This window comes from Mytilus edulis, chromosome 4, assembly GCF_963676685.1.
Source record: "Mytilus edulis chromosome 4, xbMytEdul2.2, whole genome shotgun sequence".
In the NCBI taxonomy this organism is placed as follows: Eukaryota; Metazoa; Mollusca; class Bivalvia; order Mytilida; family Mytilidae; genus Mytilus; species Mytilus edulis.
In genome coordinates, this window is record NC_092347.1 from 65,671,516 (window position 1) to 65,698,694 (window position 27,179).

Here is a 27,179-nt window from a genome sequence, read left to right on the forward strand (position 1 = left end):
ATCTGACGAAAGATATTGACCACTTTTTAAACACTTAAGTGTCTATTTTAGATCTACTTGTACAACAAATAGAAATTTTTAACAACCTTGACTGGCTATACAGCTCTTGCACAGTATACTTGTACCATATTTGTTTATTGATTTATACTCCAGAAACGTATGTCCTACTAAGACAAGAGCTTTACTGTCTGTCGGAGGAAGACCACAAGACCAAAAGATACCTAAGTATTATAGACCCAAGTCACCCTTAGTATGAAATTAGCGATTAACAATAGAGAATATAACGATATTGCCGAGTTTGCCTGTCAAGTGAACTTGTATTGCGGATGGTGCAACCGGTCTGGTCCCATTTTGAGTCCATGCGATTCCAACGCATGTTCTTTTTCTCTTGGTTTGTTTATTCAAAATGGTTTACGAGCTTTAACAACCGTAAACAAACAACTCTTATTTATTACCATTATACTATTATAAAAGTATCCAGTTAATCGTTTGGTAGTCCTAAAAAACATCTTTCTTATAATTTCCCTGAGGCAAGAAAAGTATGTGTCCATCAAAAGGCTTAAGGATATTAATCTAGTAAAACAACAATTGTTTATGAATTATTTTAAATACGAAACATGACAAATGACGAAATTTGACGAATATAAATTATACCATTAAATATACATATATTAGTTACAATTAAACTAAGACCTTTAAGGATAAGTAAGACATTTAAGGATAAGGCGATGAAGGACGTTGCTTTGTCTGTGAGTTTTTTAGCTGGGTTTCTTCTTAAGTTTTCACTATGTGCAGTTGAAATACCGGACACTAAAATAGTAAAATTACCAGACACTAAAATAGTAAAATTACCGGACACTAAAATAGTGCATCAAACGATAGAGGATTCTTTTGCCTGTCGTAAAAACAATCCAGCTTTATCTGTCTCTATTGTGAAGAATGGAAAGATTGTGTATGCTGATGGTTTTGGGGTGAATTCTTTAAAAACCAAGGAACCAGTAACAAATACCACACTTTTTGGAATAGCATCATTGACGAAGGGGTTTACGAGTGCGCTCTTGGCAAAACTTACTGACCAGAATAGAAAGTAAGTTTAACTATCTTAAAGATTAAAACTACGAGAAAAATATGTACTGACAAATTATTTGAAGATAGAACCAATTGAATGGCAAATTATTTAAGGATTTTTTTAAACATACGTTTCTGAAACAGGGTTCAAAGTTATTGTTTTGTTCGTTGATGTAGTTCAGTCAACTTAGAACTATCAGCGGGAAAAATACGATGGATTGAAATATTTCAAGCAAAATATTGAAAGAACCTAATGGTGACATGCATTTGTTATTTTTTTGACGGATTTATGTCTCATTGACATATATCCCTCGACTACTTTTATTCAGATGAGCTACTTCAACATTTCTTCATTTGATTTGAGTTAATCCCAATTGCACCTGCTAAAGAGACATTTTTGTTGATCACGCAGCCCCTCATTCTATGTATGTTATGTCTGGATAATACCGGCTAAAACTGTGACCCGAATAATTCAGTCGTTAAATTCTGCTGATCTACGATAGCTGTATTCGCACGGGAGAAAATCAGGTACGAATATTGATTGAAATATGAGTTACTCAGACAACTAGTTTTAAGTTACACTGGAGTATCTGGTCCCACATTGCTTTTATCTTGCAAACCTTTAATCGAAACTATCCACGGGCCGTAACCTTTATCCAGTTATCCTTAATCTTGAACCCGGATATGGAAATATATTCGAAGACATATTTCAACGAAAACCAAAAAAGTTATAGTAGGTCCCCTGATATGATTTTTTTTGTTTAATCTAGATATATATGATTTGAAGTATTTTCGTTTATAATTTGAAAAAAAAAATACTATTTATTTTTCCTTCAGGAATCAGGCGGTTTTTTTTTCAAGTTTGAAAATATTAATTATATTTTACAAAAAAATATATCACGCAAATAGAATTGTGTAATATCTTTCATTTCTGTATATCAAGTATATAAGTTATACCATGGAAGTATAAGTACCATATATAGAAGTATTATACATGATGTATACTTCCATGATTGTACAAAGGAGGATACATATATGTATGTCGGTTGTACTGTAATAATATTATCAAAAACAAATTGTTGCATCGAGATTTATATAAACAAGTTCAAGTTGAACAAAAATAGCTGTGACGCGAATTCACAAGATATTTGTCATTTCATTTCCCTTTCCCCCGCTTTTTCTTGACAGTCGTTTCATAACAAACTGGTTATTGGCGATATGTCTTGTTTAATGTGTTAAAACGTATATCATAATGTGACCTACGATGTATGACTATTCCCGAGGTCATTTTACTTCTAATAGAATCGTGTAAATTAAAAAAAAAAACACAGAACTTTGATGACAGCATACAAAGTATTGTACCTTGTTATTATTATAAAGCGTGATTGTTAGTTGACTTGTATAGTCGTAATTTTTAACTGATATCGCAAACAATTAATTATATACAATATGTATGTCGGTCTAAAGAAAAAGAAGAAGCTGCCCAGCCTGGTACAATAAGGCCGTTTTTTTGGCAACTTTTATATAAAGAATAACGTATGAAAAATATAAAATTACGTAGACCAGGTGTTCATAAGACGATGATGACGGATGTCTGTTTAACGTCCAACTGCAAATTAAATGCATATTCAGAACAAGAAAACTGTTATGTGATATGCATAGTAATGTCATAATTAGTCTTACATTTCAACACTACTAAAATATGTCTTCATCAAGAACGCTAAGACTTAGAAGTTTGGGCGTGCTTGATGAAGATCAAATTAGAAAAGCACTATGGTGCAGAATATCTAAGATGTATTATTTTAATACACACATATTACGAAGAGATTCCTTCTGTTTATTGATCATAATGCTTAAAAAGAATTTGCTTTGTTGATTACAGCTACAGTTTGAATAGCCGAGTAGCAGAGTTTTATAAAAACTACCCGGTCTTTGATGGATATCTCAGGTCTAAATTCGCTACCATCCGGGACCTTCTGTCACACAGAATGGGGATACCAATGCATAATTTTATACGATTTGATAGTACATTGAATAGGAAGAATCTGATCAGGTAAGTTTTGATATTTTTGCTGATTTGATAGTTGTACAAAGTCATGTAAACAATAACTTATTTTATTTTTCTTGTTGCTGTCAGTGTAAATATATTATACACAAGGATGCAAATTGTCGTAAATGAGTACAATGCTGATCTTTTTCTTATGTATAGTTTCGTGGGTATATATAGTGATTATCAATTTTGAATGTTTGTTTTATTCAAACTTTCATGTCAGTCATATGTAATATTGCCAACTTCCGTTTCCGTTATTCGTCTATTTAAAAGTTACATTTCTATATTGTACAGAAAAAAAGCTTTGAATGCATTTGACATGTATTAAAGAATATGAACTCTTATAAATGCAATTCCCAAGTGTTTTACCTTGTTTCTGGCCACTACGGCTCTGATGACCGAAGTATATATGAAAATGACGTGTTTATTCCCCATAAACATGGATAATTCACATATTTCAGACAAATGTCAAATTAATCACTGGAGTAATTTCGTTATTGTGCTGCTGACAGGTCTACACTAATACACAGATGCTATGCTTAGTTATACTTAACTCTTATCAAATGAGAAACAAAGAATGTTTTTTTCTGGATTAAAATGTAGAATAAAAAAAAAATATATACGTTAACATACATAAAATGGTTAATTGAGGCTTCTTCTTGGTCAGTTGTCGGAAAAAAAATACAACAGTCTGATTTTTGTCAAATGATTAAATTAAGCAGCTACATTTTTGTAAGTAAAACAACATCATGATTTTTTTGTAAATACAGACCATGAAAGACCTCATAAATATTCAAGGTCAACATTCGAAAGTATTTCTGCTTACAATTTAATAAACTAAACGCTAGCGTAAATCTTTTTGCATCTTAGCTATATTTTTGAATGTTAATTTTTTATTAAGTATTATATTTTATTTTGAGCCATACAATAATTGTTTTCTTACTTGTTGTATTTCATTGTATCGAACAGACGTCTGATGGAGCTAAAACCAAGAGGACGATTCAGAGACAGTTTCTACTACAGTAATATTATGTATGGACAGGCTGCAAGACTTGCTGAAAAAATTGGCAAAGCAACATTTGAAAATTTAATACAGAATCATTTCTTTCAAAAACTGGGAATGACAGATTCCGACTTTTTCACCACTGCAAATGAAAGTTTAATTGACCTAGCCCAGGGTTACCTCGATGTCTATGGAGAGCTACATCCGGTCCCTTTTGAATTGTCAAGGTAACGTAAATTATATCTCATTTCTGTGTTTAAAATCTGTTTTCTAAAACGTTTATTCGCCGAAAATATAAACTTCAACAAAATAAGAACCTGAATTACATTTTTGTTTTGCAGTTGGCATTGAAAATATTATCGTCATTAGTTATTAAGTTTAAACATTTTTATTAATAGTAGATTGGGAAACAAGTTATTGTAATATATATTAATCACTTTCCACTTTGCGGGTGCGAGTGCGAGTGCTGCCTTGTAGCTGCATAATATTAGCTTGCTCTTTTTCGAAATTTACAAGGGTGTCTTTTAACTGCAAGAGATATGGCTCTCTCTTAACACGGGTCGGCCATTTATCGTCCCCTACCGACGGGCTATCATCATATCTCGAGACCATTGTTATTACTAGTAAACAAAGAAAGCATCAATATTTCATAAGTCCAGAAAGCTATAGCGTACAAAAGAATACAACTAATTTCAATCATATAAAAAAAAAATGTTGTTATATTACGAAAATGTATGATACGAAACCTTCGAGTCCTTTAAATTTTATTCTGTACCGCACATGACTTGGTAATATAAATATATAAGAAGATTTGTAATGAGTGCCAATGAGACAACTCTCCATCCGAGTCACAATTTGTAAAAGTAAACCGTTAAATGTCAAAGTATGGCTTTCAACACTGAGTCTTAGATCACACCAAACAGCAAACTGTAAAGGGACCCGAAATGACTAGTGTTAAACAATTCTAACAGGAAAATATACATGTAGCTTTTTTTTTATTTGCTGATTTGCTCCTGTTGTCTATTTAAATATTTATTTAACGTAAACCATACATCTTATGATATCCATCTTTTGAATTAAATTTTTATATTGCAGGAGATGGAGCGACTTATGTGGAGCGAACTGTATTCTTAGCAGCGCAGTAGACATGGCAAAGTGGATGATGTTTCAATTGAGTCATGGCAAGAATCAAGATGGCCGCCGAGTAATGTCCGAAGATGCGCTAGAAGATACTCATAGACCAGAGAATGTGTTGGCCAAGTCTTCACTATCTAAATATTATACGAAACCAAATGTACCAGAAACATTTAGTCAAACTGGATATGCTTTAGGTTGGAGAACAGGACATTATAGAGGTAAAGTAACGTGAATTATCGAGTATTTTTTGTACGTTAATTTACAACAGTACTAAATGTTTTTTATGATTTATATCATACTTTGTTTTTCGTCGTAAAGTTATGTACATGTATTGCATGTAATTGTAAAGACTGTTGAATGAAATACAAGTTTTCGATTGCATGTGCAAATAAGGTGAAGTGGTATGATTGTCAATGAGACAACTTTCCACCAGAGACCAAAGTACTAGGACGTAAAAAACTATAATTGGTCACCATACGGCCTCCAAAAATGAACAAACTCCAAACAGTATAGATACCATAAAATAGCACAGAAATGACAAAATGTGGAACAATTTAAAAGGGGAAAAATTATAAAGAAATGCAAAAATTTAAATCTCAAGATTAAAAACGTAGGGACATTCAAAGCAAAGCATTAACGTTAACCGACAACTGAAAATAATCAATTTAAATTTATACTGTATGAATGGTAAATTTGCACGTATGTTTTACACTACAAGAGTATACTTCCTGGGGTTTCGAATTTTTACAACAAAGCACAAAGCAAAACAAATCAAACTTAAAGCCGGTTGTTTATACATACTCGATTGCTGCGAAAGGATAACCATCACTTGTGCCACTGATGCTCCCGAAAAGTTAAATTCTGATAATTAGACGTATCTAGTAATGTCATAATATCACTGGCGTCAACGTGATGATCGTAACTGCAATTACGATCATCCCAATATGGCGGACACAAATATAAGGATATTTTAGAAAGCTGATTTCTCCACTTTAACAGCTTATTTTCAGATTTGTTTTATATCAAGAAAAATCTTTATAAGCATTGCCATTGAATGTGTTTTTCATAGATTATAGAAAAACAATCAGAAGAACGAAAATCGAGATTCAAAAAATCACGATGATGATCGTAACTTCGTCTATAGATGATCGTAACTTTGACTTGTTTTTATAAAAGGTGATCGTAACACAAAATTTACGAATGTTTTTTTTTTCACTAAATGAACACCCTATTTAGCAGTCGCGATAAAAAAAATTATTATGATTTTAAAATTAAACTAAGAATAAATGAAAACCGATATTCTTAAAAGAAATGACATAATGGGGATTAGTAGACTTATGGAAGTGTCCTCAATATTATTTTCTTATGAGTAATGTAGTTAACATTCAAAACGGATTTACGTTGATATGAAGTTGATATAATTTTCATTCTCATGATACAGTTTAAGAATACAGGTCAAAATTTTCACTGAATAAAGAAAAAGGAAGGCATGAAGTTCATTATTTTGATGACTTTCTATCGGTTTTAAATTGTTGCCTCGTCTTTTTGTTTCTTAATCAAACTATGACTATTAAACATTGGTAGACTACAGAGGCGGACTTAGAGGAGGGTCAAGGTGCTCGGATCACCTTTTTGTGGGGGAAATTTGATTGACGACCTAAATTATCCCTTGACTGGGACATATTATGTGAACGTTTGTCTGTGACGACCACGGCTCACTATGTTCTTGTTAAAGACACTTTAACTGTGGGGTCACCAAAGGTTCTGAAAACCTAAATAAAGTAATTCGAAAAATTAATCAGGAATAACATGATGTTTTGATTTATATCAATAATATAAATCAAAACATAAAGGTTATTCCTGATTAATTTTTCGAATTTTTAATTAGTAAAGGCGTTAAGAACCTTTGGTGGCCCCACAGTTTAAATTCTATAATAAGTTAGTAGTAAGCAGTGATCGTTATAGACAAACGTTCACCTAATCTGTCCCAGTCAATGGGATAATTTAGGTCGTCAATCAATGGCCACAGCCACACTGTTTTGAATATGATTCTAAAACATATAAAATCAATATGAAGTTGTTAACCCCCAATGCATTTTAATATTGAACTAGATAAAAAAAAAATAGATACGAAATCTCGCGAAGTCATAACCATTTGTGCACTTACCAAGAGGACGTTACCCTCCCCTCATTATTATCACAATATCAGCTGATAAAGTACATTTTTCGCATACTAGACTGCTTTAATTGTCCTTATTTATCAAAAAATGCTTCTACGATCATGTTAAGTAAAAGTTACGATCATCGTTGATAAAAATAAATAAAAGTTACGATCATCAGCGTGATTTTTTGTATCTCGATTTTTATTCTTCTTGTTGCTTTTCCATCCTGTCCGAAAAAAATATTTCAATGGCAATGTTTATAAAGATGTTTCTTGACATAATACAAATCTGAAAATAAGCTGTTAAAGTGGAGAAATCAGCCTTATAAAATTTCCCTAAATCTGTGTCCGCCATATTGATTACTGCAGTTACGATCATCACGTTGACACCAGTGATAATATACGATTGAAAAGTTGTGGCGAACGTAATTGGTAATACTAGTATCAATTTTGTGACAAAGACATTCCATAAAGGTAAATCGTGAGGGACAGTAAATGGAAATATATATTTTTCAGGTTACAATATTATAACACATACTGGTTCATCATGGGGTTACAAGAACATGATTACACTCTTTCCTGATATGAATGTCGGAATATATACTGCCATGACAGGTGATGACGAAGACTTCCTGTACCGGTACAGTTTACACCAGTATTTAGCAGATATGTATTTAGGTGTAACTCCATGGTTGAATACCAAATCGATATGTTCGTTCCCAGAGCCATGGCTACCGGTCAAACCAAAGAGAAGTAAACCAACTATAAACAAGAATTTAATGCCAAAGAGAAAATTAGATGATTATTTAGGAATTTATGAAAACCCGGCATACGGGAAAATTGATGTGTTTATACTTGATGAAGCAAATAATAAAAATAAGCTGATCGCTGAATATGGCTATACTGATCTTATCCTATATCCAAAATCTAGTCAAGATGATTTTTTCTTTGAAACTGATGGAATTGCAGCAATGCTGATAAACTTTGGCACTATACAATTTAAATCTACGAATGGAGTTATTGATAAAATGAGAATTCCAAGTTTTGAACCTAAAGATCCTCCAATATTTAAAAGAATAGACAAACCAAGTTCAAAATCACCGGTCGATCCGACAGATCCGGAGCCAGTTGTTCCGAAAGACCCACTTGTCCCATCAGATACATTGATGACCAAAATTCCACCAAAATCTACAGGGCAAGAGAAGACAATGCTCCAGAGCAAAACTGACGTATCTAAAGGACAGAAAACAATCAAAGAAATAACAAAAGCAGATCCAGACCTTATAAATACTGAAACTAGGAAAACAAGAGTAGAAAACGTACCAGATAATCTATCTGAAAACCAATCTGACTTGTCTAATACCGAAACAGTTGTGCCCTCAAAATCCAAATCAACGGATCAAGGAACCAAAACAGGTGTTAAAAATGTAAATTCGGATCTTCCAAAACCTGATCAATTAGGACTAGTGAATAAGGTTGCAAAAAGTACTGAAAAGGTGGAGAGTAAAATACCGGTGAAAAGTGAAAGTTCTGTGGATACTAGCAACGTTCCTCTTAAAACGGCGACAACAAAGGAAACTGTTCAAACAAGCACGAAAAAATCAAGACGACAAAGACAAACACCACCTCCATCAAATATACAAAAGAAAGCAGAAACGGTCACAAATCCTCCACCATCAGATATACAAAAGAAAGCCGAAACGGTCACAAATCCTCCGCCATCAAATACACAAAAGAAAGCAGAAACGGTCACAAATCCTCCGCCATCAAATATACAAAAGAAAGCAGAAACGGTCACAAATCCTCCGCCATCAAATATACTAAAGAAAGTAGAAACGGTCACAAATCCTCCGCCATCAAATATACAAAAGAAAGTAGAAACGGTCACAAATCCTCCGCCAACAAATATACAAAAGAAAGCAGAAACGGTCAATAATCCTCCGCCATCAAATATACAAAAGAAAGCAGAAACAGTGCCAAAGCCAAAACCAACAGTTGCAGATCAAAAACCATCAACGCCTGCTTAAATACTACTGCATGAGTATAACACGTAAAACAATAAAAGATGAAATGAAATGACGACAGTCATTAAAGGACCTTTTTGATGGATAGTTGTCTCATTGGAAAAGCAAGTGACTTTGAGATGAAGAACAGCAATAAAAGTGCTGTTCCTTTGCTTTTTGTGTTTTTCTTTGTGCTTTTGCTGTGCATGTACTGATTTTTTTTTATCATGGAACGCTCAGAGATACATTTGTTCCATATCCTCTCTTTTCTATGTAACACCATTTCGTTACATTTTATGAATAACAGTAACTTTATATCGCCTTGACCTTTGAAGTTGTTCAGTGTACAAAGACAATGACAAATGTTCTCAGGTAGAGTGACAAAACGATAATAATTCATAACGAAAAGAAACAACTTAAAATTCAATGCATGGTAGTCATTTTATTCAACAGTAATTTACATAATTCTAATTAAATGATAAACTTACATAACAAATAGTACAGCTCATTCATTAGTCTCCATTAGTGATATTTTTGTTTATCAAACAATTAGTCAGAAAGATGTTTAACCTACAAATCTCCAGTAATTAATACTGTTTAATGATACATGTAGTTAAGAACTTGTTTTCTGCATAATACACAGGACATATATTAACACAAATTATTACGCGTGTGACCTTACAGAAACCTTGCATTGCACAGTACATCAATGACGCTTTCTAATACACAACTGTTCATTAAACCCATTTAATGTATACCGTATCTCCCATAATTATATTTTTACTTTTAAAACAAATTACTGTACGATAAGCGGAAATAATTGTCCCTTGTATTTACCATATTGCACATTTTTGCATGACTCTTTTTGTGTTATGTATAAAAGAATTTATTACAGGACAAATATATGGCGTATGCACCAAAGAGGTAGAAACCAAGTTGACTGAAGAATTTCCTCTTAACGTCTACCATAAAACGATAGACCTTATATTTCAAAAAAACGTTTTTAATCTTTATACTTAGGGGGAAAGTTTGAAATGTTTAAGATATACATCATTTTGTAAATAATCTTCTGATTTAAAAATATAATAATACTGATGAGATAATAAACTTCCAAAAATAGGTTTTCATAAATATTTAAGCTTTAACCGAGTCTGACCGAGATTTTTGAATCTCTTCTTCTTTTAAATGTTACAGAAAATAAAATCTCATTCAACTTAAGATCTGAAGAAATAGATAATAAAAATATAATATATTTTTATCTTTGAATTCCTTCTAGAACTAAACCAACTATAAGAGGTTTAACTTTCACTTGTATGAACAAGCGAGTAGCTCATGTGTATTTTACATTCTACGCGGCAATGCATAAATGAAAATTTTTATGTATAAATATTTTAACTTCATTTTCATTTGTATTCACCAGTTTCATTTATTCATTCTGTATCCAAAAAAAATAATATTACTTTCTGGTGTATGGAATAAATTTAAGTTACACATTTATTCCCACAACCGTTCTTTTTTACCAAACTGCATGCTGCATGTACAGACTTAGTATTTTGGAAATCTTCTGGAGTGAATGAATGCATACACACATACACAGGACAAAATGTTTATCCGAAATTTTTGAACATAAGTAAGCAATTTCATCATTAATTTTTGACCATCAGTAATCTTTGAAAATCGGTTATCAATTTTATTAGTAATCTTTGAACATTAATCTTTGAACATCAGTTATAATGTGTATCAGTAATCTTTGAACACGAGTAATTATTATCTATGAACATCAGTAATCTTTGAACATCAGTAATCTTTGAACACGAGTAATTATTATCTATGAACATCAGTAATCTTTGAACATCAGTAATCTTTGAACATCAGTAATCAATGTTATCAGTAATCTTTGAACATCAGTAATAATATTTATCAGTAATCTTTGAACATCAGTAATAATATTTATCAGTAATCTTTGATCATCAGTAATCAATGTTATCAGTAATCAATGTTATCAGTAATCTTTGAACATCAGTTATCTCTGAACATCAGTTATCATGTTTATCAGTAATTCTTGAATATCAATAATCATCGTATTCTTGGTCATCATCAGATGTGACATTGCTTTTATCTGTCTGGTTATAAGTTACATACTGAACTGGACATTTGTCATTTAATATCAGTGACTAAAAAAGAAAATGTATATATTATCAGCAAATGATGTAAGAAAATGTGGTATGAGTGCGAATGAGACAACTCTCCATCCATGTCACAATTTATAAAAGTAAACCATTATAGGCCAAAGTACGGTCCTCAACACGGAGCTTTGGCTCATACCGAACAGCAAGCTATAAAGACTTAATTCTGGTAGTTGTATGTGAAGATAAACAAATGTAAATAGCACATTATAAATGTGCAATGTGCCATGTCCTAGGCGTTTCACGATGAAGGTAAATCCAGAAAAGCGTTTTATATGCACTAAATTTACATAGACACTTAATGTAGATCATAATGTTCTATAACATTTGGTCGATACCGCTTGTGCTGGACTATAAAGTTCACAATGGTATCGAGGGCTCAGTAGTTGGTGCTTCGGAACTGGTATGAATTTAAGCTTACTTTTGCAATTAAATTCTCAGTGGATAAATAATTGGAAAAGACATGAATTCATATTTCGTAACATCCTCAGGTAAATATGACGTTAAAAGGATTTGGGGATATTTTATACCATTTTGATCATATAGCTATTCACGTGTTTAGATACTAATACATCCTTGGCTTTAACTTTTGAGTGGAATGAGCGTTCCTGATGAAGTTGAATCCACGATAGCGCCCATAACAATACTATTTTTCAAGTAAATTCTCAGTAAGCTTTAGTAAATGAATAGCAATGAAACCGTACAATCGGTTTAAAATGTTTCATCTTTTTGATACCCGTGCAGTCGTCTAAAATATTGTAACTTTTAGGTACTCAATCAAAGTTCAAAAATGACCATACAAAAGTCAAAATTATTTATACGCAGTTATAATTTCTCCGATTCCAATACCCGTTTCAGTGTTTAAAATTGTATTCGTAATACGAGTGAGCGTTTTTTTATTCAATATATATCATTGACTTTAGATATAAAGTCTTCCATAATTGAATAAATTTAATTTCAGAATAAGTTACAAATTTCATATCTCACCATTTTTTCTTCTTTTCCTGGAGGGTTTCGAATAAAAAATAACAATGGTGCATAAAGCAAATTCAATATTGCTATAATCCACAACATCCTGCAATACACATGGTAATTATAAGAACATTATATTTTTTATAAAAAAATATCGAATTTTTATTTTTAATATTTATATAGCCGTTTCAGCAAGAATTGATTTGCACGGATTGATTGGTTGATTGTTGTTTTCTTAACGTCCAGTGGTAAATATTGCACATAATTTCTAAACTGTTCACAAACTCGTACAATAAGTACAGAAATAAAAGTTTGAATGATACCATAAATATTGGAAATTAGATATGCACTTAAATCTTAGTACTGAATTGAGTCCTTGCTATAGATCTATATCAATCAACATATTAAGCAAGCACACAATAAAATAAAGATTGTTTTTTTTTATCCGAGCGCTAATGATAAGTCTTTTGCAATTAAAAAGCGTGTTTGGTGTACAGAAGACAGGTATCTTTGATGAGTTTTTTTTAAAGGGACACCATTCCTCGTAAGTATTATCACATTTACATATTCAGTGAACTGAGATATATAGATCATAACCCTAATGTGTCTTATCGTTTAAAAAGATCACTTCATAATTTTGATCAAGTTGATGTGATCAAAAAGCATCTTAGACCAAAACTTTAACCTGCTGTAAAATAAATCTGTAACATTAAAAGGGGTAAAGAGACGCACATACAGACCAGAAACGATTTCCCTTCTATCGTAGGTGGATAGTAAAAATCAACACAACCCGGGTTATAGGTACACTGTTATGATTTCGGAGTTTTCAAAATTTCCAAAATAATATTCTTTAAGGTTTAAAAACTTACCAACCAAATCCCATATTCGTTACTATCGTTCCACTTAACGCTGGACCTACAAACGAATAATAAGCTTTAGAGGTTAGATAACGTATTTTACTAAAAATATTGATTACAGGACATGAAATGTCTGAGTATAAAAAAAGATGTGGTATGATTGCCAATGATACAACTCTCCACAAAATAAAAATAATTCGTTCACTTTTTTTTACATCAATTAGGCCGTTAGTTTTCTCATTTGAAATGTTTTACATTTGTCATTTCCGGGCTTTTAAAGCTGACTATGTGGTATGAGCTTTGAAGCCGTACGGTGACCTATAGTTGTTAATTTCTATGTCAATTGGTTTCTTGAGGAGAGTTGTCTTATTGACAATCATACCACATCTTTTTTTTTATATTGGTAGTTTTTTTTCCCCAAAGATTTTGCCAAATACGAGAATCAATCATGCTTTTTTAGTTAACATTGTTTGCATTTCCAGTTGATTTTAATATATTTATTCAGTCAGGGGTTATAATAAACCAATCAAATTTATCTGTACAACCTGGCCCGCGTTCAATATCGTAGCTAATACGTAGTGCTACGTAGATTATGTCTTGAACGCGTTAGCCTATGATAGTTTCTTCATAGATCTTGATAGCAGCCTGCTATATGTAGCTGCTACGATTTTGAACTCGGCACAGGTATCCTAAAGAATAGATGTTTTACTCTGACGTTTCATATTATTTGTTTTTATCACCATTAATTTATCTTAATTAATCCCCTCTGAGGGACCAGCAGTTTAAATAGGACTTGTGTTGTCCATTAAACTCTTGTTTTCTTCATATTGTATTGTAATTTATTTTGTCTCATTCTTTCGATCATAGTTCCTGAGTAAATAAAGGGTCATTGCTTGTACCTTAAATTTTTTAAGTAGCATACGTACCAACTGCAAATCCTAGACAGAAAGCTACATCTGCAATGGCATAAACACTGCCGTAAACAGACACGTGTCTAAGGTCTACTAGGTATGCCATGTGAGGCATCATTGTAGAGTCTACCATTCCTAAAGGATAATTAATAATCTATTATTAAGACAATAATCATCATAATTATTTAACATCATATTTAAAGTATACATTCGTAAATATAGCTCAACATGCAGACTTCTAATACGTTCAGGTATTTCACATCCAATTTTTTATGGAAATATTCTTTATAAAGCACAAAGGTGTCAGTATTCACCTCAGAAACTTACAAAACCTTTGAATAGACTTATTAAGAAGGGATATAATTACGATACTGTTGTCAAGTCATTAAAGATTGCATATTTTGGCGTTAATATTGAGTCACTGATAAGGTCTTTGCATCGGAACTAAACTCTTTTATTCTAAAAACAGTTGTTGGCATGACACGGGTTATGTTCTTCACATATATGTTATGATGGTATGATACTAAACCCCTAACGGGAAGGATTGTGCCTGATGTTCATATGATTAAATCATAATCTTTCAGTCAGTTTAATTGAAGTCTGGAGCTGGCATGTCAGTTAACTGCTAGTAGTCTGTTGTTATTTATGTATTATTGTCATTTTGTTTATTTTCTTTGGTTACATCTTCTGACATCAGACTCGGACTTCTCTTGAACTGAATTTTAATGTGCGTATTGTTATGCGTTTACTTTTCTACATTGGTTAGAGGTATAGGGGGAGGGTTGAGATCTCACAAACATGTTTAACCCCGCCGCATTTTTGCGCCTGTCCCAAGTCAGGAGCCTCTGGCCTTTGTTAGTCTTGTATTATTTTAATTTTAGTTTCTTGTGTACAATTTGGAAATTAGTATGGCGTTCATTATCACTGGACTAGTATATATTTGTTTAGGGGCCAGCTGAAGGACGCCTCCGGGTGCGGGAATTTCTCGCTACATTGAAGACCTGTTGGTGACCCTCTGCTGTTGTTTTTTATTTGGTCGGGTTGTTGTCTCTTTGACACATTCCCCATTTCCATTCTCAATTTTATAAGAAATTCTTTAAATCAAAATATAAGACAATGACGATATTATGTATCTAAAAATGTACATTTCACCCAGAAAGAGATAAGATACAAAGGGAACTATATAAACATCATTTGAATTATAAAAAAAAGAAACACTGCAGAAAGACATGGACGAAACGACAAACAACTGCTATCAAACACTGCACAGAAAACTGACGATTCGAAACACAAACCCAAATAAAAACCAGGGTGCGCAGTTTCAGCTCAACTGGTGGGATCCGTCGTGTTAATCTTTTATTATAAATGTTTGTGGTTGAAGTATCCACACGTATGGCTTAATGCTTTTGAAAGTTCGCTCGACGTACTTAAAACAAATTCTGGAGGTAACTTTACCAAGTCTTTGAAACTGCTTTTTGTGCAACTCAATTATAAATATGCTGTAACAATTAAATCTTCAAAAATGGTTTTTTTTTAACTTTAGCTAGAAATTAGAGATATAGATTCAAAATCTTTGTTGTTATACATAAGACAGTATTATTGAGAATAAAAACTGCAACTCAATTATTGATTTTGTCATGGTATAAGTCGTAGTTACCATATACTTTACTTACCTATTGCAAATCCTAAGCCAAAATTTGGTGCTATTAAATGATAAATATTTGTAGAGAATGGTATCTGCAAAATAGAATGAAAATGACATACAATTATTTTCCCGCACCGAAGTTTTTTTTCAACACGACAACATTAACGTTAACAAACTTTGGAACCGCATCGGTAGTCTCGAGATTAGCCTGTTCGCAACGAGTGCGAGAGGTCGGTTGCTTAGAACCAAGGTTGTATCAATCCAAAACAGGAAACCGCTTGTATTACGCTACACTCAAACGTATTTGAACAAATTGTAGTAGTCAGTCGAGAATCAGCTTATATCAATCCAACGACTTTATTTTCTGCGTCTTGGATGATTACAAGAGCTTTCACAATAAAGAGCACAAGTAAATAAAAGAAAGAAATCGTGTTTTCATGATCCTTTCAAAAACATGTAATTATAAGTATCGAGTAGTTTTTCGTACATTTTTAGAATGAAGCGCTTCTGCAAAATGTACTTCCGTCAAGGCTTTTATGACCCAATAAATTCACAAAACTGAGACGCATCCAATTCTTAATTAACATGTTATTGCCTGAGTATTCGTATTAATTTGCCGCTGGATGTTAAGCAGCCATTCATAGTTATTTAAACTTGGGAATTGTATTTAAAAATATGCCCATGTTGCATGGCGATGACAACCTCTGTTGATTCAATAGATTGGATTCCAGCCATAACATATATATTAAATAAAAGACACTGCTATTAGTGCTTGGAACAGGTTGGCTGTCAGTGTGCATAATATAAAACCCTATGGGGAAAAACAGAGGAGTTTTTTTTACAGAAAAACACTGTCAAACATCCAAACATACTATCCACACTGATCTGTGTCCACACTTGTAATATATATAAAATGTTATTAATACTCAGAGATCTATCATAATATATTCAATCTTATATTTGTATGTTTTCTCGTACTCATTAATTAATGTTGTTTTTTTGTCATTGTTTTATTCAAAACTCTCCATAATTTTTACATTTTAAAGATCAGGACATTCATTATTTCACTGTTGACATTTTTATTTTATTGTCTCCTCTATTTTAACGACTATTTAAGAACACGGTTTACTATAACCTGCAAAAAAGTGAAATGTTTCTCATGAAGCTTGTATTTAGTTTTAAACGTCATTTCTACAAACATCAATAAGAAATTTTTTAATTGGTCTTAGCTACATTTTCAAAAAATCAATTTGGAAAAAAAAATATGTTTGTCATGCATTGTCAATTCCGTTTTCGACATTTTGATTTTTTTTTTTTTTGGAATTACTGTAATAATGTTTTCAATCCTCATTTTACAAGTAAATTTTACAACTCACAAATATTAATGATACTCCTATGATGACCATTCCGATTAATGCTGATAACCACCTGAAATAAAAAATAGAATAAAGATTAGTTTAAAATTCTAAATTATTCCAAGAGTTATGGCTCTTTTGTTCTGAACTATGTTCTCAATACATGTAAAAAGTTATTTTCACCTAAGCGATAATTAAAGATATAAAATCAGCTTGTATTAAATCATTTGTTTCCATCTATCTTTAAACTATTTCCGATTCCTGCTAACTTTTTTATGTTTTTTTTCCTATTTATATGTAGATACAGAAAGTAGCTATATAATCTTTTAAAATTTTTACATAAATTTATTGAAAAACTATTAAAAATATGATCTTACCTTCCTATTTTATGGCCCAATGGCCCGAATATATTTGTTCCTATTAAATATGAAATACTTGCAGGTAAAAAAGCAGCACCTGAAATTAAAATAAAGATTCATAAATCATACTTTGTTTAAAGTGTGTAGTATGAAAGATCCAGTCTGGAGGTTTCAAATTCTATTTGACGTTCCCATCGTGATTCTATCGAGTACTAGATACCTTCATGGACAGTTTTAAATAAAACAGCCAATCGCGTCACTGAAGTAGGAGTCAATAAAATCAAACGCCTTATAAACTTTAAAAGAAAAATGCAAACAACATGTGGTTCATAAGTGTTTCTCGTTTCTTGTTTTTTTATATAGATTAGACTGTTGGTTTTCCCGTTAAAATGGTTTAACACTATTTTTCGGGGGCCTTCATAGCTTGCTGTTCGGTGTGAACCAAGGCTCCGTGTTGTGACTTCGATGGAGAGTTGTCTCATTGGCACTTTTATCGCATCTTCTCATATCTATATACAATAATAAAAAAGCACCATATTACAATAAGTAAAATACTATAATAGCTCAAACCTTGTTGCCACTCAGGTGCATCCATCGTCTCGTACATCCATATTGGTAACGATGGTTCCATCATTGCAATACCCATGTTGGCAAATGTTATAGAACCTATTTTAAAATACAAAGCTATGTCATTTATCCTGTTTAAAATACTTAATTAGAGTATTAATAATGAAATAATTTTGTGCTTATTATATACATGATGTACTTAGTAGTTAAAATGTGTGGGTTTTTTTTACAATACTGGTATGTCACATGATATTTTCCCAAAATGAGTCCAGCTCATAACTAATTGTCTCGACACTAGGGTGCTCTTTAACAGTGTATGATGCCAATAAAAGTTTTTATCCCTTATCACTGAACTACATGTAGTACATATTTTTGTTTAAGGACCAGCTGAAGGACGCCTCCGGGTGTGGGAGTTTCTCGCTACATTGAAGACCCATTGGTGGCCTACGGCTGTTGTCTGCTCTATGGTCGGGTCGCTTTGACACATTCGCCATTTCCATTCTCAATTTTGTTTTTATTTGTTTCAAAATAAGTCTTATCAGAAAGTAATACAGTTTTTTTTTTTAAATTAACGTATCTAAAATAAATAAGTATACATGTAGCCTATCACCCTTCATCGCGTATATACTAGTATATACGAAAAATACCATCATTATTCTCAATCCCCCTCCCACTCAAAAAAATGAAAATGGTTGATGAATATTAAGGACGAGTTTTGTTTATATCAAATTTTTCTTCATCCCAAGAAGTGTGTACTACATGTAAGTATTAGTACTTACCAGCAGCAATAAGAATATACGGGTCTTTGATAAGTGTTCCTAATGACTCTCCTTCGTGTGACTCTGGTTTTACAGACGGCTTCAATGCAAACATCTGTAACACTATAATATAGAAACATGTGAATGTTTCAATAAACCAATATTGTAAATAAAATCTTCGTAGATACATTTGAACCAAGATGGATATTTTGTATTTACGACAGACGGGCGTTTCGTCTACAACAGACTCATCAGTGACGCTCGAATAAAAAAATGTTAAAAAGGCCAAATATAATACAAAGTTGAAGAGCATTGAGAACTGTGTAACGTATAGTAACAGAATTATTATAGATATATGCACAAGAAAGGAATAGAAAGTCTATATTAACACATTCTCAACTAATCGAATTGCCTCCATCAAATGGTAGAAGGCTAATACCATAATGTTAGAAATAAAAATAAATGTATAGAGTCTTAGTATTTTTAGTACGTGAATTAAAGGAAGTTCAACACTATAGAAAACTTAAATAAAGACAACCAATGGAATGCAGTGGAAGATTTAAACGTGTTTATAGCGATTAACTTTAACGTGAAATGGAAGGTGGCGTGACAGGAAGATAACACAGTAAAAAAAAATCATATCATTTATAAGATATGCTTGTATTGATCATTTAAAGTTTGTAGCGATGAAGACAAAATGTTCTTTCGACAGAATGATATGGGTAATATGTAAGCACACAAGAATTAGCTTACAGAGCAATGCATGATGCTTGTTAAATCAAACACTTTAAAAAAATATCCAGCATATGTAAACCCCTTTTAATACGTGTAACAACTTATAGACAATATTTATATCAAATTTGTTTAAAAGTAAAATGCATGTTTCGGGACTTTATGTCCATTCGCAAACTATCAATTTATCAATTATATATACATATGTATTGATATGTTAAAAAGTCGTTTCAAAGGATATTATTTATGATAAATTAATTCGATAACAAGTCGGAAGTTTTTTTTTCGCGATCATCATTTTTATGTCAAAATGGAGAAAATTTGAGAGTAAAATTGGAATTATATCAATTACAAATTTGCATTTTTCATTTTGCACTGTCATCCAATCACCATTAACTACGTTAGCCTGTCATTAGAACAAAGTTGTTCGATAAAAACCGATAAAGGTTAAGGCGACTCAACAGCAAAATATCCTTATTTCAAATGTCACATATTAGATGACGTGCATTGAATTTTAAGATTTATGCAACATATTTCGTTTGAAAAGATCGAGGAAAATGCAATTACCGATGAGAATTAAAAGCAATCTTTTCTAAATCGGAAGTAATATTTTAACTGTTTATTAGTGAATTTGTAGATCAAGAGAATCTCTAATGTGATCTGTCTGAAGACCAACGGGTAAATCAATAATTAGAAATCAAATATGTCCTATAAAATGCAATCAAATAAATGAAACAGTTCCCATAAACTTATTTATCACCATTTTACTCTGAGAAGCCCCAATATTTATTAAGGATAAGGGATCAAGTTGCTGTAAGTAGTTATTCAGCCAGACTCTTGGGATTTGGTCTGTAATGTTTTAGGCTTTAGAAAGGTTTGTTCTTCTAATCCTCTTTCCTTTGGAACTGCAGCGATGGTGAATATATATCGTTTATCGGCAGTTCAAGTCAGGAAAATGACAGTTCTTGTCCATTCGTTTTTGATGCGTTTTGTTATTTGTTTTTGTGATTATGGACTTTCCGAATTGATTTTCCTCTAAGTTCAGTATTTTTGTGATCTTACTTTTTCGTTATTAGGGAGAGGGCGCTTAAACATCTCATTGACTCTCAGTTACTAAAGGTAAATGCATATGTCCTTACACTATTAAATGTAAAGTAAAACAGTAATGCAATAACCGTGTTTTATCTAATTGTCATAGTGTGCAAAAAGGCAAAAAAATGAACAACAGCACTATTCGTACAGATATATCACTTGTCAACAACCACCTTTACAATTATATAGTGTAAAGCATTCAAAAGACTTCCAACGTATCTGTTAATATTTAAAACATTAATAATGAGGCGCAATGCAGTATTGAAGAAAGCAGTGGTGATTTTGTATCTTGCATAGTTCCTAGTGTTCTTTGATTAGATTTGTTTAACCAATTAAAGTATACATTAATTTAGAAGCACTGCAATATTAACTAATATAATTAAACATTATTTTGATGGACCTTTAATATTCTTTAAGACACAAACTTGTGTTTTGTAAATTGTCAATTGGTTTTTTTTTCGTTTTACTGTCTTTAACATCGTCTAATGAGCTTGAATGCCCCTTTGGTATTTCCCGCCTCTCCTCTATTGGCGATTTTCGTAATTTCAAAGAATTATTCGAGATAATACGAATTATGAGATATCACGGGTGATTTTATGCCAATCTTTCGATTTTAATTTAAATAACATAAATTTGAGAAAAATAGAATAGAATAACAGTCAACTGTTTTTGTGAAGCTTCTGGTCAAATCAGACTGCCTTAAATCTCCCTCTGTTGCTAATTGTATTGACGTTTCGAAAAGTGACTGACAACATTCCGTTTTTGGGTTGACAGCATTTTAAAATTATTGATAATAAAGTGGTTAGGATTTGAAAACTAAATTGGTATATATTTCTTATATGTTTTCACAAAGGATGATTGATAAACCGATTGGTGTTTCTGTCATGTCCAGTGACAAATATTGCATACCAATTATGGCAACAACAATTTTACATTAGCAAACTGGGTACCTTGGTAAGTGTGTGGACAATGATTAAAACTGCACTGCGACTGGAATAAAGATGTAAGATAGACATCAAACTATTATAAAGAAAAGGATATCTTGTATGAATATAAATCCTGTTGCTAAACATAAACAGACATAAACGCTGGATCGGAATTATAAACGTATCAGTTAATAACAAAGAGACCGTTCATTTGAAGACGTGTTACCCCAATCGGAAGTATTATTATAACCTCAAACGACAAGGTCTGTATTTACTCCAAAATAATATTACCAGTTGACCAAAAGAAAATTGGAGTTTGAAAAACTTTCGTTTTACCATTCTTCTGCTGACATCAAACACACAACCTACAGTACTGAATGCGTGCGTCCAACCAACAGACAAGGCATGCGGTAGCTTTGTCGGAGACAGATAATATGTATTATTAGCATGACAGTTCAAAAAGAAAATGATACATACCCCCGTCTATAAGTGCAAGTGCTGCTAAGACTACAAATGGTGCTTCTTTTCCTGCAAACTCGTACATAAATCCACCAAATGTTGGACCCACTGAAAAAAAAATAGATCATGAAATTTAATAGAATATTCGAACAGAACACACTGTACATTAAACAAAAAAAGTATTTGGTAATTATAAAGTGTATACATAGTCAATGATGAAATCATTTGCGTTCGAAATTCTTCTCTTTTTTGCGGAATGTCTAATGCTTAACAGTGACTGAGAAAAATACTGCAATTAAAGTGAAAATAATTGTTTCTGGTTTTTGAAATATGTGCTTTCTTTTTATTTGATTTTTTTTTCAATCTGTGGGCTTTAAATTACAAAATTCATTTTTCTAATTCAGTCTTAAACAAAACAGCCAAATCACTTACTTCATACTTGCATTCGTTAAGAAACTTACCTAAAACTCCCATTGCTAAACCCCCTAAAGCTATACCCATCGCATTGCCACGTTCTCTATCATCAGGATATCGATCGGCTAGCATTCCCATACCTAAAGCGAAAGGAAAAACACATAATTTAGAATATATACAAGTATACACTTACAGAAGTAGAGGAAAGATACAATGTATGCAACAAACGGTCTTCAACAATAGACAGGCAGGCGTCTTTACAGCATTAACAGGTATATGCCAGGCTCTAAATCGTTCTCTAGCAGTTGTAAAAGTGTTAAAAGTATATCATTCTGCAAGATTAAATGTTAAACTAAACGTCGCAAATACACTAAATAAAAAATACAAGAATAATTACCTGCTACACTTGAGCAAGAAGAACCTATTCCTTGGACGGCTCTGGCTATAAACAAAATAGTATAATTCTCTCCAAATGCAAATACTGAAAAAGAAATTTAAATTCTGATCAGCATAATAGACAATGTATTATAGAAGAGGGACAAAAGATATCAGAGGGACAAAAGATATCAGAGGGACAGTCAAACTCATAAATCGAAAATAAACTGACAACGCCATTGCTAAAAATGAAAAGGACAAACAGACAAACAATAGTACACATGACACATTACAGTGCTGAAGTGGGTATCGTTTTATTTACTCTTCAGTGTTCCATGTATTTGACATGTCTTTGTGCTCATATGTTCCTTTTGGTTGTATTATTCCTGAAATGACTCAGTTTTCAAGCATCCAGCTATCGGGTATTTGGCTTTGGGTGTTTCTGGTACAGGTGAGTTCAGAGGTGCAATATCGACATAGAAGGTTTTTTACAATGTTGTTTTCATTTTGTTTACCCTTGACATTATATTTTACTTAATTTGTACCTCATCGAGAAAGTGCTTTGTATATACTGTATTTTCTATCGACTTAAATCACTTTTTGTAGTTGGCTTTCTTGTGAAATTTACAAAAACTACCAAAAAAATGTTGGCGTTTTTGTAAGATTAATATGTAGATTTGATTGAATGTTTTGGTCAATAAATTTGTATGTCTGGGAAGCACTTTTACACAGTTTTGGATGCTGGTTACCAATTAGTGTCACATTTCCCTATAACACCTGTTAGATTTGCATAGGAATTTTGGCGAGAACAGAAATATTTAAAAAAAAAAAAAAAAAAAAAAAAAAAAAAAAAAAAAAAAAAAAAAAAAAAAAAAACTGTCATACAAGCTTCAAGCAAGGTAAGCGTTAAAACCAGGCTTAATCTACCATTTTCTTCTGAAAATGCCTGTAACAAGACAGGAATATGACATTTGTTTTCCATTTGTTGGTTGATGGGGACTAACGTCTGATTTTGTCAGTGTTTGTGGACTTTCACTTTTTGGTTTATTATTAACCTCGGGCTTTGGTATTTTTTGTTAAAAATTTTTATGTTGAAATACTACTGGCGATAAGTCTAAACCAAAAAAGTATGATTAGTAAAGCACAGATTAGATCTACACATGATGTTAAAATATATCGCAAACTATACAAATTATGTTCTAAAACAGATTGGTGTTGTTTAGTCTATGCATTTTAGAATAATTGAATTGATGGTATTTTTGCTCGTCATAACTTTCATTATCCTGATTGTTGTTTTTTGTTTTGTTTCTGTCAGTATTCAAGTTTTGCTGCTACTGTCAACAATACTTTGCCCTCAAATCGTTTGGCATTCATTCGATTTTAACTTTTTCATTCCATTGTTTGAAAGTCCATATTTCCATAAAACAAATGCATTTTGTTGAAGTTCGAGAATGTTAAGTTTCAAACTTGATTTGTCATTTTTGTATTTCAATATGTTGAATTTTTACGTATTAAAAGTTTGAAAATGTAAAACGTTTATTTAATATCTTCCAGTCCAGTCAATCAGATTTCTTGCCTTTTACGTACATTATTTCCTGCGAATTTATCTAGCACATAGTGTGTGCATAGTTCTGTATTCATGTTTGTATATTTTTTCTTTTATTTATAGCTTGTCTCATTGGCACTCATACCACAACTTCCTATATCTATGTGATTGTTGCTTTTGTTGTATTATTCTTGTCATTTATGGCAGTATTTCATAGCTTTCCTTCACATAGTAAGTACATAACTTAGAATGTGTTGCCTATAGGACGCATCAAACAACATGAGTGTTGTTCCATCTTGCTGATAGAACATCACATCGATATCTGTGTTCTTAACAAATGTAGTGTGTTGGACATACAGCATACCGAAGAATTCCGCTAAACCCGGTGGTAGGGTCCGGTTTGACCTCAAAGTGAACAATAGTTGTATTTCTCCGTAGCCTCACTGCGGCTTTGAGATAAGAAACAGCAACGAAAGTGTTGTTCATTTGCTCATAGTTTCGTCTTGAGTGCGTTGTGATTATTTTTTTCATGGATTGATACACGATATTATTTCTGTTCCGTTGTATCAGATCTCGTCTTGAATACACATATTTCAAATAAGAAGAGTCATTGAACTTGATTTATAATTCTTGAAGATATCCTCTACGAGCAATAACGTCTGGTTTCCCTTAAATTTGCTATCTTAATTAGCATCCATTATTCATGAGAATAATTTAGATGTAATTTTTTATTGGTCATAGTCGTGAGCATCACCATTTTGTTTATATGTTCTCGTTGGTTCTTACTTTCAGTAGCATGGGTTTCCATTATTACTTTTCGATGATGTTAAAAAAATATTAAGGATCATAAGCATAAATGTTCATAGATATATTTTATAGACATAATGTCTTTCCCTCATATTTTAATGCCTGATTTTATACTATAAGCTTAGACGTTACTGTAACCTTCAGTTTTAAGAAAATTGGCGGAAAAAGTCAATTTTAAAAATTTCATCTGTACTGGTGTTATCTTTATCTAAAGACCAAGTTTTTTTTAATTAAAAATAATCATTAAATTATATAAAAAGAATGGTACTAAAAAGTAAAATAACAACAACAAAAAACGAACTCCAAGCAAAATTCAAAACGGAAAGTACCCCATCAAATGACAAAATACAAAGCTCAAACGCATCAAACGATGGAAAACAACGGTCAAATTCCCGACTTGGTACAGGTTTTTCCGTATCTACCTTCAATAATACGTAGTCCGAGGTTGCAATATGTTGTTGTTATTGCAAAAATAAATGCAATTTGATCCCAGATGTAAATAATGTTTCTGATCCTGGACATTTATATTTTAAAATCATCATTAAAACTTTAAACATGAGGGTATGATTTTTTTCTGTTAGAAGTAATGTTATAGAATCGAAAATCTACGCTCCCATGTTCTGATTTTGTAGATGAGAGCCAATTACCATGTCGAAGAGTGATATGCAAAGCATGCTCAATCGAAACCAAAATACTGAATTTCATTCATTTTATTTACTTACTTATTGTAGATACAAACATTACAAAGAAACCAGTAAAGAGTGGAATAGTGTAACCGATTCTGAAAAAAAAGCAATGAATACTGTTGAGTTCATAAGCAACAAATTATGCCATATATCATTTTATAGTTAATACAATCTGACAGTTTAGTTACTGCAAAATCATTAGGTGTGTAATTTAATGACAACTTTTTATAAAAAATATTATTACTTTTCCATTAAAACAGTATAAAATCTACACATGATTATGAATTATGTTGGTATTTTCTAAACATAATGTCCTTTTAATGTACATATTTAAAAACATTGATAAAGCTCTGACAGCAAAATTACAAAAATGGCAATTACAATTTACCAAATTATTGATCAACCGAACCAATCAGATTAATTGCATAAATATTAAATATACCTGTTCGTTAAAGGTCCTATGAACGGATTTGTAATCAACTGCACAATTGCCTTCGATGCAAACATTAAGCCGACTTTGACGTTCTCGTTTGCTAGTTCCGCTTTTCGAAGTGTTGGAACTGTCATAGTCTCATAACTTGTCACATTTATTGGTGTAATTGTAATATTTTCACATATATACTCCGAAGCTGTGTAAGCATTGTAATTTTTTGTCACAGTTTGAAACATATTTAAAGATCTATTTGAACACATTTCAGTAATATTTTTTGTGTAATATGTAGTCACATTCTGAACTTCATATGGATAATCTAATTTACGTAGAAAATTTGGCACAATTGGTACTGAAAAAAGAAAACATATATTTATATATAAAAATAGTTATGCGATAAAATTTCTAATGAGTGACACACAACCAGACGGACCAAATGACACAAAGTTAACAACTATATATATTTATAGGTCATCGTATGGCCCTCAACAATGATCAAAATCCATACCGTATAGTCAGCTAAGCCAAAGCTATAAAACTCATAGAAATGACAAATGTATTACAATTAAAATAAGAAAAACTAAAGTTTTGATGTATGTCCAAAACTATGAACGAAAGAGTAATATAATATACAGCAACAAACGACAACCACTGAATCGTAGGATCCTGACTTGGGACAG

At 32.0% G+C, this 27,179-nt stretch overlaps 3 protein-coding genes across 3 annotated transcripts in view; 2 read left to right on the forward strand and 1 right to left on the reverse strand.

Moving 5' to 3' along the window:
- The window catches only part of LOC139520256 (myosin regulatory light chain A, smooth adductor muscle-like), a 396,856-nt gene that overhangs the window by 96,601 nt on the left and 273,076 nt on the right, over positions 1-27,179 (forward strand). The gene's annotated exons all lie outside the window — the stretch shown is intronic.
- LOC139520248 (beta-lactamase-like protein 2) lies at positions 678-9,595 on the forward strand. Its single transcript, XM_071312734.1, has 5 exons — positions 678-1,087; positions 2,951-3,121; positions 4,088-4,348; positions 5,217-5,476; positions 7,936-9,595. The coding sequence occupies exons 1-5, from the start codon at positions 729-731 to the stop codon at positions 9,444-9,446; spliced, it is 2,562 nt and encodes an 853-aa protein (XP_071168835.1). The 5' UTR covers positions 678-728; the 3' UTR covers positions 9,447-9,595.
- LOC139520249 (synaptic vesicular amine transporter-like) overlaps positions 9,850-27,179 on the reverse strand; it is a 41,860-nt gene continuing 24,530 nt past the window's right edge. The window contains exons 3-16 of the mRNA XM_071312735.1: positions 26,512-26,851; positions 26,106-26,164; positions 23,053-23,136; positions 22,703-22,795; positions 22,260-22,349; positions 19,054-19,155; positions 18,278-18,373; positions 17,726-17,804; positions 17,370-17,421; positions 16,022-16,085; positions 14,364-14,483; positions 13,450-13,495; positions 12,596-12,683; positions 9,850-11,596 (exon numbers count right to left, since the gene is read on the reverse strand). Coding sequence (XP_071168836.1) covers positions 11,492-11,596; positions 12,596-12,683; positions 13,450-13,495; positions 14,364-14,483; positions 16,022-16,085; positions 17,370-17,421; positions 17,726-17,804; positions 18,278-18,373; positions 19,054-19,155; positions 22,260-22,349; positions 22,703-22,795; positions 23,053-23,136; positions 26,106-26,164; positions 26,512-26,851 — 1,418 coding nt within the window. The 3' untranslated portion in view covers positions 9,850-11,491. The remainder of the gene's footprint in view (positions 11,597-12,595; positions 12,684-13,449; positions 13,496-14,363; positions 14,484-16,021; positions 16,086-17,369; positions 17,422-17,725; positions 17,805-18,277; positions 18,374-19,053; positions 19,156-22,259; positions 22,350-22,702; positions 22,796-23,052; positions 23,137-26,105; positions 26,165-26,511; positions 26,852-27,179) is intronic.